General features: G+C 37.4%; 1 protein-coding gene across 1 annotated transcript in view; it reads right to left on the reverse strand.

Annotated features, from left to right (window-relative positions):
• HERC1 (HECT and RLD domain containing E3 ubiquitin protein ligase family member 1) overlaps positions 1-18,941 on the reverse strand; it is a gene marked incomplete at its 5' end in the record, with an annotated part of 61,823 nt that extends 42,882 nt beyond the window's left edge. The window contains 14 exon segments of the mRNA XM_008935720.1: positions 1,998-2,518; positions 3,607-3,690; positions 3,897-4,136; positions 5,111-5,287; positions 5,369-5,479; positions 5,704-5,810; positions 6,045-6,200; positions 7,584-7,777; positions 8,784-9,021; positions 9,989-10,109; positions 10,189-10,404; positions 10,728-10,999; positions 18,487-18,538; positions 18,821-18,941. Coding sequence (XP_008933968.1) covers positions 1,998-2,518; positions 3,607-3,690; positions 3,897-4,136; positions 5,111-5,287; positions 5,369-5,479; positions 5,704-5,810; positions 6,045-6,200; positions 7,584-7,777; positions 8,784-9,021; positions 9,989-10,109; positions 10,189-10,404; positions 10,728-10,999; positions 18,487-18,538; positions 18,821-18,941 — 2,610 coding nt within the window.
• Between the last annotated feature and the right edge of the window lie 218 nt (positions 18,942-19,159).

Below are 19,159 nucleotides of genomic sequence, written 5' to 3' on the forward strand. Positions count from 1 at the left end.
CATCTTACAATGTAAACTTCTACCTAAAAATGAAAGCAAGCTTTAGCCTGGTTTTAATTAAAAAGGCAGTTTCTGAACTTAATTCAATACTTTACCAAGAGCTTGCCTATATTTAGGTTCTGCACCACTCCACTCAAATAATATTTCAAATTATTTTAAGTGTACACTTATGAAGTGCTGGGGTTAAATTAAACCCCCTGCCCTGAATGAGGGTTGGCATATGGATGATGCCCACAACCAGGCAAAAAAGACCCTCCTGAATGGTTTTCACCTGGGGTCTGGCCAGCCTTGGGTGGGAACTGATGAGGAGATCACCACCAGGTGCCCCCACCTTGCACATGGACTTGGAGGCGGTCAAGAAGCCACCTCTATTAGAGCTCACTCCTCTTGCAGGGGAGTTGGGTGACCTGCCCACACAGTGCATGTGCTGTGTGAGGATTCTGTTATCAAAAGGGCTCCCCAATTCTTCACAGCAAGCAGAGTTCCCAGTAACGGTGCGACAAGATCAAGGCAGGAAGGGAATTATGAGGCTTTCTCCTGGCAATTACTATATGATCAGGATCGGACTGATGGCCTGGGTCCTTCCTTCCCCCATGGCTTGGTTTTGGAATTGACTCTCTCCCTTCTTCACTACATTTCGTGTCGTGAGTGAATACATTGGTCTATTCATGCCCCCAGTGGTGGGCCACCTTGGATCTCCTGCGTATGACCTAAGACCAGAGGGAGGGATCTGGCTCATGTGTTGCCCATTAATAATAATACCCTTCTATGTTGGGCAAGTGCTCAGCAGAAGAGCAAACTTTAAGGCTCTTCTGTCGCATGGGAATCCATATCTGTAACTAAATGTGACAGTCAACTGCACTTCAGTATATTTAGTTAACGTGACAACAGTCTTTGCATACCAACAAAATCTCGCAACAGTTCTAAGAGGTGGGCTAACTTTGGTTGTTTCAGAATGTAATTGTAACTGATGGAAAACAAACAAACAAACAAAAAAATACTGCTCCATTTCTCCAGAAGGTTATGGTTCAACTATAACCCGAGGGAGTTTAAGAGATTTACTGAATCAAACCTTTCCCATGCAAAACCACAGGCAAACCCTGCAAATGTACCAGACAGCCCAGCAAAGCCACTAGCTTAATTTCAGTTTTCTTCCAAGCACCTTTTGAAGGCATGTCTGCAAGATAGGTGGGAAAAGGAGTATCTCCTTCCAGTCTCCTCCCCAGTTCTCACCATCATGTGCAGAACAACAACTCTAAAGCATTAACTTCTAACACAGAGGCATTCTTTCAGCTCTCTAGGGAAGGTCGGAGAATTAATAAACACTACTTTGAGGCAGCACTAATTTGAACACCATCATCCAGCCCACCATTAAGAACAGAGAATTCTTCCATCTCCTGATCTTAATCACAGCTCAAGCCCCACAGAGCAACTTCCAATCCCCTAAGAAGGGACTGACAATGCAAAGACGTAGTACTCAACTCTGATAAACCAAACCAGGTTGCTCCACAGAACGAGGCTCACTGTTTAAACAAAAGTGTGCACTAACCCTCAGTAAAAACCTGTGTTCCTCACAGACATAACCAAGAAGCTGTAGTAAATTAAGAGAGCAATAATGGTTTAGTTAGCCAATACGTACCAATTCTTAAAAAAAGCAATAATCATTTCAAATCCGGGAAAGCTAGCAAGGTGGTCATATCCCAACTCTGAAACTCTAGAGGTCAAATCTAAGAAGTCTAATGATAATCTCATGATAAATTCAAAGTTACCTCACAACAAATTAAAAACAATAGAATTTGTTTTTAATATACAAGGCATTTTATTACTAAGTAGCATAAAAATCTAACTCCTATTCGGTTGTTTTAAAAAGTCAAATTATGAAGTCTAAGGTTAAGATAAATGACCAGCATGACTCTAACATAAAATATATGTTAAATCTTAACATTTTCAAGCACAAAACACCCCTATATTGTGAAAAGCGTAGGAAATGAGTGTACCTGATAGTAATCTCTGCTTCATCCCACTGGACCTTGGCAGATGTACTGCCTTCCTTCACTACTCCAAGCAAGGTGGCATGACGTCCGGTTTGCTTGTGTACACATCGACCTCCAACTCTAAGACCAGCATCAACTCCACCAATTACTGCCAGAACAGGCCACACTTCTACACAGAGCATCTTCAACTGCAGTTCTGAAAGGTCAGCCAGACCATGCCTACTATGTTTGCTTTTCTCCTCTTCTTTATTTTCTTTCTCCTCTCTCACCTCATTCTCTTCTCGACTTTGAATTGAGCGACTTTTCTTCAGCTTTTGGCCTGTTTCTTTAAGACATGTTTTGATTTTATTCAGTCTTTCCATCATTTTTTTATTGATGCAGTGTGTCCAACGGTCTGTGCGATGAAGGATACGAATAAGTTGGATAGTGGCTTCTGCCAGCACTGCAGCAACAGGACTACAGATAGGGTCACCAGGTAGCAAATCTCTTGGTGTACCACGCATCTGCATATCACAGATTTTCACCTAAGTGTTTAAAGAGAACAGTTTAAAAATTATCTTCTCAATGAGCCTGAAGAAGTTCATTTCACAAATATAGCACTCTCCTGCTGCATAGATAAAATTACATTGTCATTTTTAGCTTGGGATCCCTAGGAATTCCACCTTAACACTGATCACAACCCACATCCCTTCAAACTCAAGGATGCTGAAATTACAACAGTTCACGGTTTCTCACATAGGACTATCTGGAATTCCTAATACTATTATTCTCTCTGGTTTCTGGGGAATGCAATTTTATGTGTACAATATGAAGTCTGTATATCAATTTTAAATAATAAAATATATTTTAAATTTACAATAGAACACACAATACAATAATTGATTAGAAGTCTAGTTAGTGTGCAAGTAATGTAATGCTATGTATGCCATAAACCAAAACAAATAATCAGTGACATTCTCAGTACTTGCTAGCTACCACCCCCAGCCACCAAAAAAAACCAAAATCCATAACACTGACACAGAGGAGAACAGAAAGGAAAGGATAAACTTATGACCTCTTCTTAAGGGTTAACTTTGGTAAGGCTGCTATGCCCCATAGAGCCATTCAATCACTCCCCCAGCAGGATGTGGCAAAGAATGAAAAAGGCAAAAAGTGAGAAAACTTGTGGGTTGAGATAAAGAAAGCTTCTTTAATAAGAGAGGGGAAATAAGGGAAAATAAAACAAACCAAAGAAAAACAAGTGATGCAAAACACAGCTGCTCACCACTAGCTGACCCATGCTGAGACAGTCCCTGAGCAACAGAAACCCCTGGCAAACTTCCTTGCACATGGTATTACATAATATGGAATGTCACTTGAAGCGAGCTGACAGGCTGCATGCCCTCCCAGCCTCTTGCCCACCCCCAACCTACTTGCAGGGAGAGACAAAATGAGAAACCTAGAAAGTCTTGATGCTGTGTCAACACTGTTCAGCAGTAGTTATAACACTGTGCACTACCAACACTGTTTGGGTCAAAAATCCAAAACATAGCACCATTCAGGTTGTTATGAAGAATACTGATTTTATCCCAGCCAAAACCGGCACACCCATGCAGATGAACTTTTAAGTTACCTTCTCTCCTGGATTACTGCTGTAGAACATAACGCAAGGGTATAGCTCTGCTGCATCCACATCTTCAAAAGCTAGTTTGGGCTCCTAGTTCAAAAACCACAACAAAAACTCAAGCTTACAACACCTTAACAAGCAAAAATAAAAAAAAATCTGACAAAGTTATACCTGTATTATAATTCTTGTAAGCCCTGAAACTGTCACGTCTTAACTAGTATGCTTAGCTTTATATAAAACACCCACGCCAAACTGCTGTTGCACAAAACACCAAAAAAACAACTGATGTTAAATACCTCTCCGTTTTTACCAAAGGAAATGGTTCTTGCTTCCATATCTAATACGCATGTGATAAAATCCCCTTGGGTGAAGCTGGACAGAGTCAAAGTTTGTTCTCCGTTGTGATAAAGGTTACCACTATAGGCTCTATACAGCCACATATCTGAGGTGGTGCGATGGTTAAAATCATGTACTGGCCACCGAGAAACTCCGACACACGTGCCTTCGTTGCCTCGATTCTCCTTCACAATGTAGAACTAGCAGGTAAAACAAAACAAACAAGGAAAAAAAAGTCAAGGATATCCATTTTAACACAAGAAAGCAATGAAAACATACTTCACACATATTTATGTATACTTTTAACTGTTTTGCTCAGAAGCCCTTAAAAAATAAACACTAGTAAGCTAAAATGCTTTGCCTCTAAAATGACATCTTGGGTACAAGGTCAGTCATTAACAAGTCATTTAAACATAACCTACTAGTAATGAATAAAATTGTATATAAATACACAAAGAGGTTGGGTTTTTTTTTCAAGATTCAAAATATAACCCAGTTTCTGGGTGTATGCAAGTGCTAAAAGATTGTATTACAGAAATAAACAAGCTTTGCTCCTCATGTTCACAGTGAGCGAGTGACACAGATTCAAGCAAAAAGAGAAGCAAAAGTGTCATGCTCAAAGATGGCACTAACAAGTACTACAACTGTGTATGCATCTATATTCCTAAAATAAAAAAAAATAAAATTACTCTAAATGATATATTAAAAGAAGATCATCTTGTCAGTCAGACAGGGTGATGTGGTTTTTTTTTTTCAAAAAACCCAGTTTTGTGAAGTGTATTTCTAAAGAAAAATAAACCAAAGTCTACATATTTCAGTAGGTTGGTTTTGCAAGACTGTACATTTTGATAACTATGGATCTTAGGGGCAAGTACCATCACCTCTACAAACACGCAACACATACGGACAGTCTCCAATCTGTGGACTGAAGTACACAAATGGCAGTGCTCAAAAGCAGTCACAAAATCTTCAGTTTGGATTGAAAAGCATGGAATGATTTAGGTTGGAAAAGACCCTTAAGATACTGTCCAATCACAAACCTAACACTGCCAAAATGTCATCTACTCAAGAATGTTGTCACAAGGGAAGAAACATAGGTAGCTGTCATTTATAAACCAGAGTATATTTACAAATCTTTGTAACAAGTTCAGAAATACACTTTCATGCAACCTACCTTCCACTGATAACACCCAGAAGTAACTCCAGTGGATGCTAAACCGTATCCTTTACCTCCACTTCCATGAGTTAGAATCTGCCCATTCTCCACTATGCAGCACTGAGATTTCTCAGGGTCAAAGGACACTTCCTGTATGGGAAGATTTTCATCTTCATCTTCAGACTCTCCTTGCTTCTACCAGAAACAGGACAAAATATCTGTGGTAAATGTAATTCAGCTGCATTCAGTCAACAGAGAAAGCAAAAGCATCATTACCTGCAGCTTCATTTCCTGTTCTTTCTCCTTTATTTGAATTGCATGTTTAGCCTGAGCTATTGGAGTCTCCCACATGCAGTCAGACAGAAGTGAGAATAATCGTTCAACAACCTGGTGTATTAGAATACAATTCAGATAATTTTAAATCATAGATGAGGACAACAAATAATACTATATTGTTTTCCTTTGCTTTGTAGGTATGAATATTGAAATACTTAGTGCTTTCAGATAAGGAAATATCTACACTGAGCCTCACTTGTTTTGGATTCTAAACAAACCCATGACTCATTTACAAGTTAAGAAATCTGTGAAGGTTTATAACAAAATATAAAGACCTGAGCCATTTGATCATCTTCAACACCAGATTCACAAGCAGGTAATACAGCTTCCAGTACATGAAGTGCAAGAAGTCTAGTCCTCAGATTACCAACCAAGGGAACTCCTAAGGATGGAACAATATGTTAATAATCCCAAAGTGACTTCTGCATCAGGCATGCATCTATGGTGCCAGCTGCATGCCACCAGTGCACAATTCTCCAAAGTGTAACTTGTGTACATCTCCTGAAGTTACTTTTATTTGTCCAGTATGTAACACATGTTCCAGCACAACCTCTTTTTAGTAACTGCACCACAGAAATGCAACTAATCCCTGAGCACATTTTGAAAAGGATCATACCTGAGCAACACTTCTGAGAAGCAATGTTAAGAAGGACTTCTGTCCACTTTGGAGATGCCATTTTTGACTGAATTGCTTTTGAAGACACAACTCTACGTAAGAAAACAAGAAAGTCTCCCAAGTGCAATTCTGCTGCATGTTGCTTCCGGAGGGCAGCTATAAGTTAAAATGAGAAAGTTTTCACTCACAACCTTGTTACTGCAACCTTATTAACAGTCCTTGCTACTGGCAACAAACTAAGTAAAGATACAATGAACACTAATTCTCTGATAGCTGGCTGGTAACCTTGGCTGGCTGTTAACCTTGGCTGGCGCCCACTAAGCTGCTCTCTCACTTCTGCACCAAAGCAAGACAAAGGGAGAAAATAAGATGAAAAGCTCATTGTTCAAGACAAGGACAGTGAGAACACTTACCAACTGCCATCACAGGCAGAACAGATGCAGTTTCGGGGAGACAAATTTAATTTATTGCCAATGAAAAATGAAGTAAGACAAAATTAAAACATAGCTGCTGTGCAGTGTTTTTTGCCCTTTCTTAAATATGTTGTAAAAGAGGCACCACCTGTGTCACTGCCTGGTTCTCACTGTGAGTGGCTCAACTTTTGGGCAGCAGCAGGTCTGTTTTGGAGCTAGCTAAAACTACCAATTTCTTCTCACAGAAGCCAACCCTGAAGTCGCATCCCACTATTAAAATCTTGCCATGTAAATCCAATCTACACAGTTATTTATAAATATATCCCTGTAATATAAAGTGTAACCACTGGTTTCCAAGCATGTTTCTATCTTATTGGGATTTTTAAAGCAAAACACTGTACCTCTTCACACTTTGGCTTCGCACTCCCAGGCAGTTTTAACAAGAAAACATTCGTGGCAAGACTTCATATCCTGATTTCTAATTGTTTAATTATCTTATTAATTCATCATTATTTATAAGCATAACCAAAAATATACATACACCTAAAACCAAGCTACAATTGAAAACTTATTCAAACGCACAATTTCCACAGAAATTCAAAATGCTCAATAACGGACTGCAACTTATGTGAAGATATTAATATTTCAGAAAATCTTTTGTGGCAGATTTTTTAAATTACATGGTAGGATCAATGTCTTCCCATTCACTCAGACTGCAAAACTGTATACTACAAAGGCAAATGCAACAATTTCCTGAATTAAGTTATATTTATTTGCAGTTTGAAATTTAGACAACTAAATTCCTATAAATGAATGCAGTTATGAAAAACACTCCTACATATAAGTCATTTTTTGAGGAAAACAGTATTGTCCTACTAACTCCACACTAGATGGAGTAATTCTTAGTCTCAACCAGTTCATATCTTTAAATTCCTGTATGTATCAAGTCTATATAAATCTGAACTGAGCACAAAATTATTTGATGACTTTATTTAATCTAAGTTGCAGAGCCAAGAATGTCCCAATAACAATCAAAATACAGTAGTGTGGGTGAGGGCCTCCAATTCTGGTCTATGATCCTTTCTGGTACTTCAAAACTATAACAAAAATTATATAAGATAATTACCTCTGAAGTCTCTCTTCTCACTATCCCCATTTGAATCTGCCTTTTTTGATTCTACTTCATCTTTCTCAACTTCCCCTTCTCCAAAGGAAGCCATAAGCATCACACCAGCTTGTGATAACAAATTCTTCAGCTGACTGCATAATAAATCCAGCAGAGACTGGACCACCTTTGGGCTCAGTTTGTCAGCATAGGTTCTATACACACAGAAAAAAAAAGTAAATATAAGACCACATGAGAGCTAATCTAAGGAACAATAACATGAAGCAGAACTATAAAGTCAGTTCAAGTGACAACTGGGCCTAACAGCACTAATCCTAATTCACTCTATTACAGTAGGTTAATTTTCCTCGTGCTTCATCATATGCTTGGCAGAATATTCTTACTTCAACCTATATTTAAGACACTTTAAAACTCCTCAATCTTCAGAAACAAAGAATACATTTCCAGTACTTCCTAAGGGAAAAGGAACAATGTAGTCACTTAAACATAATCCCACTGCAACTTCCAAAGATACAGTGTTGGTTTGGGGTTTTTTTGTGTGTGTGGTTATTGGCTTTTTTTTTTTTTACATAATGGATTTGGCAGGTAAATGCTACGTGTTGTATGAACACTGAAATGAAGACGGATGTACTGAATATTAAATAACACTCTTGTTCCAAAGAAAAATACTTTCTCCACTCTGTTTTTTTTTTTTTTTTTAACAGAGTTAAACTAAATATTTAATTGTTGACAGGATTTTAGATGCTGTTCCCTGATCTAGCTGAGGCCAGTATTCCTCAGAAAATTACTTATAGTCTGAGAAGAAACACCATGTACTATTCTGAAGAGCTCCTACCACATTACTGGCATTGCTTTAGCACAAATTACTTTCACAGCAACAGAAAGCCTCATATCAACTGAAGAGATCTAGATAGAAAGAAAGCCAAAGTAGAAAAACAGGGAATACTAGCATAGAGTGTTTACAGACCACAAAGTTCTAACTATTCTAGTCCAAACTCCTCACTTTAAAAATATTTATCAGTCTTACATACATCTTTGTTACGAATAATGTGCCCACTTCCCCTCCCCCCTTCACCTATATGCCTGCGAACAACATTTATCATCTAAAGAAAGCTCACAGAAAAGGTAAGTTATTTTTAAAGGGTGCTAAATAGCTTAATGGTTAAATTTTACAAAAGCAAGGGAGCATTTGGTACTTACCCTGTGGTGATAGCAAGGATCTGAAGTAGTCTTGTACTGGCTACTTTCAAAGCTGTGCTAAGCTGAGAAACACCAGTTTTGGGCAGTAACTGCAGTGGTTGTCCTAACATGGCGTCTGTGCCACACAACTGTGACAGCACATTTAGCAGACCAGTGGAAATGGCCAAGGAGACATCAACAGGCTGATAGTGTACACTTAGAGCAAAGACTGTTACCAACAGAAGACGCTGTTGTGCTTCTAAGATTAAAATAAAGTTGGTTTTAATTAATGAGTTGCTTAGAGTAAGGATACTGAGACAAGAGAACAGCAATTTATTTTTAAAATAAAATTTAATGAATTAAATTATCAGGTTAAGACTTAGCATTCTTTGTCAGATACTTCAACGTAGTCTTTCGATGCACCACTGTAGCCCCCTTTAACCTAGTGCAACCTCTACACCAAGGTTGCACAAGGAAGAATATAATGCAGATCTAGTTTGTGATGTAGATATTCTGAGACTAAATCCCAAACCAGAATTTTCTTTCTAGATTAAGGACAACTGAGTGAAATACTTAATTTTCTACTTGTATTTCAAGTTGATTCTCAAGAAATTTCTTTCAGTTCCCTTGTAATTTTTAAGTGAAATAACAAAATAATTCAGGTAAGAATGTCCATTAAGTTCTACCAACAAAACAAGTTATATAACTCTCTTTTCTGTTGAAGTTCTCAGTCAGTGTGTGTACAAAGGCTCACAGAGTTGCAGAGTTCCAGCTGTCCCTTAAGGACAGAACCACACAGCAATATCTGGGTATAGAAGGACAGGAGAAATAATTTTCAAAACAGACAAGCTGCTGTGTTCTTTGGGTTTGGGTTTAAAGAAAAAGTTCACTGAATAAAGAAAAACCAATATTTCTTCTCTTCCGAAAACTGCTTATCCCTTAAAAACCTAAAAATCACTTTGAAGTACCAGAGACATAGGTGAGAGTGGAGGGCTGTGGTATTGTGGAATAGAAAGGCTGACAATACTTAAAACTCTCAAAATAGAAAGGCCTAACACACAAAGAAAATTAAGAGAGAAAAAGGTTAAAAAGCTTTTCTTTCCTGAGAAAAAAAAGCCAGACTTCAGTGAATTCTGGTCACAAATATCAAACTCTGCTTTGTTAAATAAGTAAGCTGTTGTACTCTATATTAGAGAACATATTCTGCAAATCTGTTTTTTACTTACCTATGTGATGTTTATTAGCTTGCAGAGCTCTTTCTAACGTAGCAGATAACTGCTGGTAAATTTTGTGCACAGCTACCTGGATTTCAATTTGAATGCTTCTCTTAGCTGCTCTGACACCATCCTGTGTAAAACAAATAAATATAAGGACTGACATTTTATCACCCAATTATTGAAAAAGCAGAAACTATTAAAGTATATACCTGGTAGTGATGCAATCTTACACTCTCTCCTTTGGCGCCTGCATGTCCTACAGTGCCCAAACCAAAGCAGCCAGCGAGAAACTGTAGTCTAACAGAAGTAAGCAATGAAGAAGACTGAAATCCTGGTACTTGACGACTTCCCATTAATGACACACTGCCTTTTTCCTCCATCCCTGATAGAAGCACTAAAATCTGATGAAGTGCTTCCAGACGAAGCTAAAAATAAAGGCAGGCAAAGGACAGTATTAAGTAAGTAGACAAGTATCCTCAGAAACTAGAATTATAGCATCTTCAACTGTATTCAAGAATGAATGAGGTAGCTGTTCTCTCACTGACATTTTTTTCCTTAAAAAAAGCAAATTCTTTAAGTTGTGCTTTGAAGTTTATTTAGATAAAGTTCCCAGTTCCAGTTAAGATATTTTAACAAAAAAGAGAGGAAAAATGTCCTTAATAGACAGAATTTAGAAAATGTTTTACAAAAATCCATATAGTGAGCACAATGTATAAAAAGTAAGAAAAGATGTTAAACTGAAACCTACCTCAGCCCTCAACTGCTGCTGCTCCATTGCAATTATTGCTGCTTGTGGACTGGTGGACATACTTTCCTCTGGTTCCTTAAATCCTGGTGAGTTTCCCACATCTCCACTTACAAAGCTGACAACATTTTCAATCAAAGTATGAACTCCAAGGGATCTTGAAAGATCAAAATCGGACTCAACAAATGAGTAGGAAGAAGTGTATAACCAGTCTCTGCTATGTTTCAGTCGAGCCCATGAGTCACTTAAAGGTTCCACTTGACTGTGTATTGCTCCTAAAGGCATACATAATGAAGTCTCATTAATTCCAATTCAGGTAACAGATTTTAACAGTAGGTAAAGACTAAACTGCTGCTATTCATACAGGTGGAAAATGGATATTCATGTTAATCATACCATGCATTAAGCAACTTAGAGCAAAACACTTGATTTAAATTTACAGCAATTTCCCTCAAGGAAAGGCTGTATTTCTTTTCATTATATTAAGCAGTATTGCAACGCACTGCCAAGTGAGAAAACAAAAAGAGAGAAGCTGCTCAAACTGCTCAGCTTAAAGCTAGGACACTCAATACAAATGCTTTGCCGGTAAATGACAGAACAAAGAAAAAGATCTGCTACAGCAGCAATTGTGCACTTTGGATATTTCATTTAAGGTCTAACCATAACTCAAGAGCATTTTGGTTTTATCAAGCCACTATATAAATTTACTCATTGTGAAAAAGCACAATGATATTTTGGATTAAATATTTCCAGAATTCATGATTGCAGGAGGGAACAGACGATCGTTATTTTAGACTAATAGAGAACATTTACTTTGTTACGATTCAAGATAAATAGATACAGGTATGTTAAATCCTGTCTGCAGCATGTATTAGATCTGAATCTTTGTCATCTGGCAATTTCACCAGTCAATTTTCAAGTGCTTCCTACTACACTGGCATGTCATTACACTACCTGAAACTTCACTGTCATTAATAAATGTACTTCTTCAAATGAGCATCATCCATCAATCTGCAGCCCTGGAACTTATTTATCACCGTGTATGTGGTCTTATTTCCAAAACAGTTTGCTAGAACTCTATCCCTGGCACCAATGAGTGCCGTATTGCTAGTAGAAGTCATACTTTCATCAGCAAATAACTGATGTGCATCAGTTAAAAACACATATCAGCACAAAAGCTCGTATTCTATTATTTCTGTAAATGCTGTTAAGCCAACTTGGAGCTATGCAAGGTATTACAAGAGGGCAGACCCTGCTCAAAAGAACTTTCTGTCTGTATAGATTGGTAATGTTTGGAGACCTATGTAAAACCAAATGTATATTCACTTAAAAATTTTCATTTTCATTATCTTAAATAATCACAGAATCATGGAATTGTTTTGGTTGGAAAAGCCTGTTAAGATCTTCAAGTCCCACTGTTGACCTAAAACTACCAAGTCCACCACTAAACCATGTCTCTAAGCTCCTTTCTACACATCTTTTAAATACCTCCAGGGATGGTGACTCCACCACCTCCCCGGGCAGCCTGTTCCAATACTTGACAACCCTTTTGGTGAAGAAGTTTTTCCTAATACCCAACCTAAACTTCCCCTGGTGCAACTGGAGACTATTTCCTCTTCTCCTAACACTTGTTACTTTGAGAAGAGACTGACCCCCACCTCTCTACAATCTCCTTTCAAGTAGTTGTAGGGGCTGAGAAAGAGTCCCCTGAGCCTCCTTTTCTCTAGGCTAAGCAACCTCAGTTCCCTCAGCCACTACTCATAAAACTTCTTCTCTAGACCCTTCACCAGCTTCATTGTCCTTCTCTGGATACGCACAAGAGCCTCAACGTCTTTCTTGTAGTGAGGGGCTCAAAACTTAACACAGTACTTGAGGTACAGCCTCACCAGTGCTGAGTACATGAGCATAATCACTTCCCTAGTTCTGCTGGCCACGTTATTTCTGATACAAACCAGGATGCTCTTGTCCTCCTCGGCCACCTGAGCATGCTGCTGGGATTTTTAGTTTTTGAATATTAATCTCTCTTGGGGACAATGAGGTGCAGATATAACCTGAAGAATCACAGTGCATTTACAGTACTTATATTAACCTACATTAGCATTTCAGTTTTAAAATGTGTCTGCAGGGTATTGGCATAAAACATTAATAAACATAGCCATATTTAGGAAAAAGTATTCACTTAAATTATTCACAGAAGTCCATCTGTTGAAAGCTTCCGTTCATCAGTAAGGCTGAGTTCCAATAGTAACAGCTGGGTACTAGTTTCAGGACTTCCTTTAAACACTACTTACCTGCAGCATTGCTGCAAGCAGCTGCTTATAGGAACAAGGAAAGGCAGACACATAATTTTTTGAACTCAGAACAGCTCTCCTAGCAATCATGCTGCATCAATCTTTCCCTGAGCTAAAGACAAAACGCTATGTCAAACAATTTGTACCTTCACACAACTTAAAAAACCAAAATACTGGAAAATTTTGCTTTTCCTTTGTAAATTAGGTAGTTAATTTCCACTTAGTTGTCAAAAAAATTTAATTGTCAGGACTACAAATTAGGAAAAACTGTTCACATCCCATTTCCTTTTCTGTAAACAGTGTTCATGTGCATTTGCATGGTATTCCTTGCATTAGTTACTAAACAGACTGCAATGGCTCCAGAAAGAATCATCACAAAAACTTAGGTCAAATAAGTTATATTTGACAAAAACATACGCACACAAAGGTATTTTAGATAACGCAAAGTTTCAACATTACTTTTCAAAGTCCAATCCAATTTCCTAATTTCTGCTGGCTTTATGTAACACAGCAATATCACCTGCTTTACAGAGAACAACCTATTTTTGTCATGTTTCCCATGAAAGATTTTAAAGAAATTTTGCTACTCAGTTTTACCATTTATACCTATGGACAATATTTAAAAGAAAAGTAAAGACAGATACCACCTCACCCTAATTTTAATATTAATTCTTTTAATACTTGTTTTAAAGCTCTCTTATTAAAAACTAAATTATATGCTGAAGTGGTAGGTGAGAAACATAAGACAAATAGGATGGAGTAGACTAAAAAGGTGCTAAAATACTCAGTTTCATGTAGCAAGGAGTCTCCTAGCACATGCAAGGTGAATAGAGCTCAAGGGAGAGGATACGTGAAGCCTCAGGTCACCAACAGAAAACATGGCTAAATGATTACCGAGTCCACAAAATATTGCCTGCATAACATAGCAATGAGTATGCCAAAAGCCCCCTTAAGCCCTACAATCTTTCAATAGCAAGCGAGTTTAAAGCATCCTGAAGTGGTATTAGCTTTCTATCCTCTACCTGTCCTATGCTATGCTACTATGAAGCGCAGCACAGAATCAAAGGATTTGTAAAGAAACAAAAAGCACTTCCAAAGTCTTAAATAATAAGCTACAGGAGACTTTTCAAGGATTAAGGGAACATCAGAAAAAAATTAAAGTTTGGTAGTCAACAATACTTATAAGAAAAAACCCCCATCATATATTAATAAAAACCAAAACTGTTTTGAAAATAGATTAGTTGGTCTTATGTAATAATTTTAGTATTAAATGCAATAATATTCAAATGTAAGAACCATTTAAAATTCTTTCAAATTAGGATAAAAGTCCAACAATTATGAGATATAGATTAAATGTAAAATGAAAATTTATAACTAAAAGTATAGAGTTTAAAACCAAAGACGTCAGAAGTCAAAGTGGTATACTTCAGAAATAAAACTACTGAAGGATTAGGGCACGTAAATATAAAAGAAAGTAATTTTTTTTCCTGGAAGATGTTAAATATCAATAGAAGAATCAAAATTATTACTGTATATTACAGCTTAGCTTTATTCTGTGTAATACCGATTACACAGAATTGATTGCAGCTTAGCACTTCCATAAGTCTTTACAATCACATGAACAGAGCTGTACATAAAACTTTAAGCTTACAGTTAAAAAGAAAGGTTTACTTGTCCTTATAAGCCAGCTTATAATAATGAATTTTCTAAATGAATGTGACACAGCTGCAATACACACTTCATAAAACATAAAGTAAGTAGGGAAGCTATAGAGACAAAAAAAATAAACATGCCATCAGTTACTTGCTTGAAGCTCTTCTTTTTTCTGGGGCTCAACTGGCCAAAAAGGAGTAAATACACTACACCACACAAGAATCAGAAGACAAAAGCAGACATTTGAAACAGAAGGCAAAACATTCATAACATCTCTTCCTCACATAATTCCGACAGACTCAAATGATCAGTCTCATCTCAATCAACACAGTACACCAATCAGCAATGTTTGGGGAAAAAATATTTACTCTTGTTTTTAGTACAGCCTAGGTAAAAACAGACTTTAAATTCTGCACCTTCTTCTGCAGGAAAAATGATATGTCACATACACCAAGACATGTTCACATCCCTTATGTCAACACAATCTTTCACTTTCAAACTGCAGAACTCTGATTTTACAAGTACATAAGTTACTTCAATTTAATGTGGATTTCACTGAAGTTGCTTCTTTTTTCAGAGTTGCCCAGTTATGTTGGTAAAGTAATACAGTACACACAAGGCACAGTGAAATTCACTGAATAAAGATCTATGTGAAGTAAGAAAACCCAAGACAGGAGGAGTCCCATTTTTCTGCCTGTAATAAAATTTATGATTTTACACTGCTAAATACACAGTCTTTACTGTTAAGTATCTAATGCACTGGACAGTATCTTGTGAGTATTGTACAGGATAGGTGCAACATTTTGAGGCACACTCTCTGAATCTGCAAAATTGAAAAGATTAAGCTAAGCAACAAAATAAACCCCAACAAAATAAAAGAGCTTAGATATGAGGGGAAAATAATAATGCGCTCATCATCCCTTATGACAAAAGTATCAAAAGACTGTTTCTGCAGGAATGAAAGACAAAGTTTACTAATGCAGAAATAACTAAATAGGAAGAAAAACGATACTCAAAGGATGCTCAGGCTGAGGTAGGAGTACCACAGTTATATTTCTGAACAGATACAGTAAATGAAGAAGTCGATTCAATTAAAGATTGGACTGAGTGGCTAAGGCATTAACTGAGTAAAAAAGAATGCCTTCCTTCCATATTCATCTGCAAGATCATAAGAACAACTTAAAAGTATGACGTTTTCTACTGCTAGTTTTCTATATAGCAATTTATGAACACGAACAGTTTTCCTACCATCAAAATCAGACTATAACCAATAGTGAGATTCAATTATCAAGGAAATGTGATCTGAATTTTTAATAACAAGTTGCTGATTCAATAAACAGAAGTTCTAAAGTACACCAATCCACTCGAGAGGGAATTACTCTTCTGCCTGTTAGGAAAGAACCATTAGCCAATACACTCTACACGCTACACTGTTTTGACAGCTTTGCAAGGATCAAATACTCTGCAGAGTATAGCTGAGCATAAATTAACCCTACAAAATCTCAGCTGTGATTTTTTGTGACCACATCACGTGTGGCCACAGTTCTCTAACAAGTAGTGAGGTTAAATTTGAGTAAAATTACTAAGAAGAGATGGGAGAAACCTCCTGCCCACATATTTAGGAGATCTTTTCCGTGAAAGTTCCCTTTTAGGTCTCCAAAATAGCACAGCCTACAGGAAAAATAGCAATGGTGACAGAAGAAAAAAAGCTTGCTTTCCAATTAGCTCTGCTTGTCAACCTTCTTCACTGTTCAGACACACTTAAATTTTTTCAAGGGACTTCTGTAAACTGCAGTAAGATATTATTCTAAAAACTACGTGTAAAAGGAAACATTATTGCATTTTTTTTAATAATAAACTTCAACTGAAAGAAGTAAGAAGTGAATCCTGTGGTTCCTATTAGTATTCTACAAGATTCCACTCATTCTCTCCCACCTAACACTGCCAAGTCTACATTAAATCCAACAAAAATTTGAAAAGTTCAGCTGTAAGTCTGTTAAAGTAACAGTGGTTACTGCTGGTCTGTAGAAGTACAGACAAGAAAAAAACAGGTGGTTTACTTTATGTTAACTGCAGTTTGAGAAGTGTTTCCCATGTATACTTCTGTTATAATGCAATCATAATTGAGATTTTCTCTAGCGTCTGCATGGCATATGTTTCCTTCCTCGCCTCCTCATTCGGAGGGGCAGAAAACCTTCTGCAGCTTCCACTCCAAAGCATATCACATATGGAAGTGGTAGGAGCACAAGATAAGAACAGGAACATGGAAAGAACATCTCAAAAAAACCCTCATAACAAAAATATGCTACTTGTTTCTCACTGTCTCCATTTAGCCTGTATCTGAGGCTGAACTACAGCAGTTGTTCTACCATTCAGTGACACCTCCCGAGCCATGAAGGGGGATCAGGAAAAGGAAAGAGACCCACGAGTTGAAATGAAAACAGACAATAAAAAAGCAAAACTAATACTAATGCACATATAAAGTATACAAAGTTATACTCAGACCAGTGAATGTAAAGAGGTCACAATAAACAGGAAAACGTCGTTGGGAGCAGAATTATGAGTGAGCCCCTCCAGGGATGGAGAGATGGAAGAGGAGAAGGAAGAGGCAGGACATTTATGGCCTGGGATACACCTGTAGTCAGCTCGGGTTGGCTGCTCTGCCTTTTGCCCCTCCCAGCTTAAGCTCCCGACTGACTTGAAACTGTTCACAGCCTGCACACCATGGCTGGCCTGGCATTCTGTCCCAGAGAAAACAGGACACTCGCAAAAATTCTAACAGTTGCCCCAGGGGAATTTGACTTCAGTGGCATTAAAAAGTCCAGCTGGAGAACATCCTGAGGAACAACGCCAGAAGTCTTCTGTAGGTCATCTCTTCTACAGCACTTGCCATAAACAAGAAACCAGGCTTTTTCTAATCCTTCAGTTCTTAACAAATGTAACAAATTCAAATACAGATAGCTCATTCTGACGGAATTCCTTGATCGCCTTTGCCAGCAAGCTTGGGATGGAGCACAGCATAATGCAAATATGCTGAAAGAATTTCTATTTCTCCTATTCTTCACGCTGAGGTAACAGCAAACATAAATGTCTCCTTTATTACTTGCAGTATCTCACATGAATAAAGATGAAATTCAAGGGGTTTTACCAGTCAAAACATCCTCGATAGGCACTGCAGTATCTGTAGCACTTCAGTGTGCTGGCTATGTTTCAAGAGGTGGACAATTCAAAATGGCTGCAAGTTACAGCTTCACCAAACTCTGGGGCACGCTTAAGTTCTAGAAGATAACTTCTGGATAAGATTCACAAACCCAGACATTGCATAAGAAGTTAAACACCTTAAACAGCACTGAGCTGAGCAGCTTTTTCACTTGATCACAAAGATGCTCATAGATTTTTGCTGACCTTGATAAAAGTATCATGAATGTCTTCCTGTAAATGCCCCCTGCATTTGGTGGATTATTTGGTATCTGGTATCAACCAAAACCAAAATTTTCTGGATACAAGTTCTCTATGTTCAAGCACATTTTATGGTAAAAGTTTAGAGTGTTCCACTTGAACATCTCTGTTCAAGCAACACAGTTCTAGAACCTAGAATAGTTATAAACTAGGGAATACTGTAACCAAGCCACAAAACAACAGAACTTAGCACAAAAGCCAGTAGGGAATAATGATGTTAAATGTTATTTTTAAATGCTCAGTTGTACCATTCTGATTGCCATAATGCACTGGCATTTAACTGCAAACACATTTTAACTTGACAAATACTAACATAATTATATCCAGTCAGTATTCACCAAGTAAACAATAAAACTTACCCCTCTTTTTGTGTGATGATGCCAAATCCAAATCAACATTTCGTCTTCCACTCTAGATTAAAAGATTTAAAAAAGCCTCATTTCTCTAGGTGAACATATGTGACATATAATATTCGAGTATTTGAAATGCATCTCTCACCCGTAAAATTGAGAAAGTTAATCAAGCCCTAATAATTTCAATTGTTTTTTACCACTTTCGCTTTATCTTAAGAATTACAGTTATGAGAAGGTAAACTAAAGTACTGAAACACTGTAGTAAACAAACATTTAAGATGTAGTTTCTACCTAAATATTATACTTACAATCTCTAAATGCATAATGCTAATGTACTTACCAGTGAATAACCCTCCTCATCTGATTCTGGCTGAGATAAATCAGATTCACTTCTTGATTTCATCAGTCTGTAGTTCGAGCTTGCATGGATTGAGCGACTTTCTGCAGTAAGACTTTCACTCCTGCTTCAGGTGTGCACACATAGACAGAAAATAACGATATCAGGTGAAACCAAGAGTTGATAGTCTAATTTAGCAGGTACCACAGTTTTGTTTAGGAGGAGATTATCACAGAACAAGATCACGCTAGAGAGGGAAAAAAGTGGTCAGCTGGCATCAAATATTATGCTTATATATAAAAGGTATAACTTTGTTACTTCTTAACAACCTTAGTGATCAAC

This window comes from Merops nubicus, unplaced genomic scaffold (genome assembly GCF_000691845.1).
Source record: "Merops nubicus isolate BGI_N331 unplaced genomic scaffold, ASM69184v1 scaffold1992, whole genome shotgun sequence".
Classification (NCBI taxonomy): domain Eukaryota; kingdom Metazoa; phylum Chordata; class Aves; order Coraciiformes; family Meropidae; genus Merops; species Merops nubicus.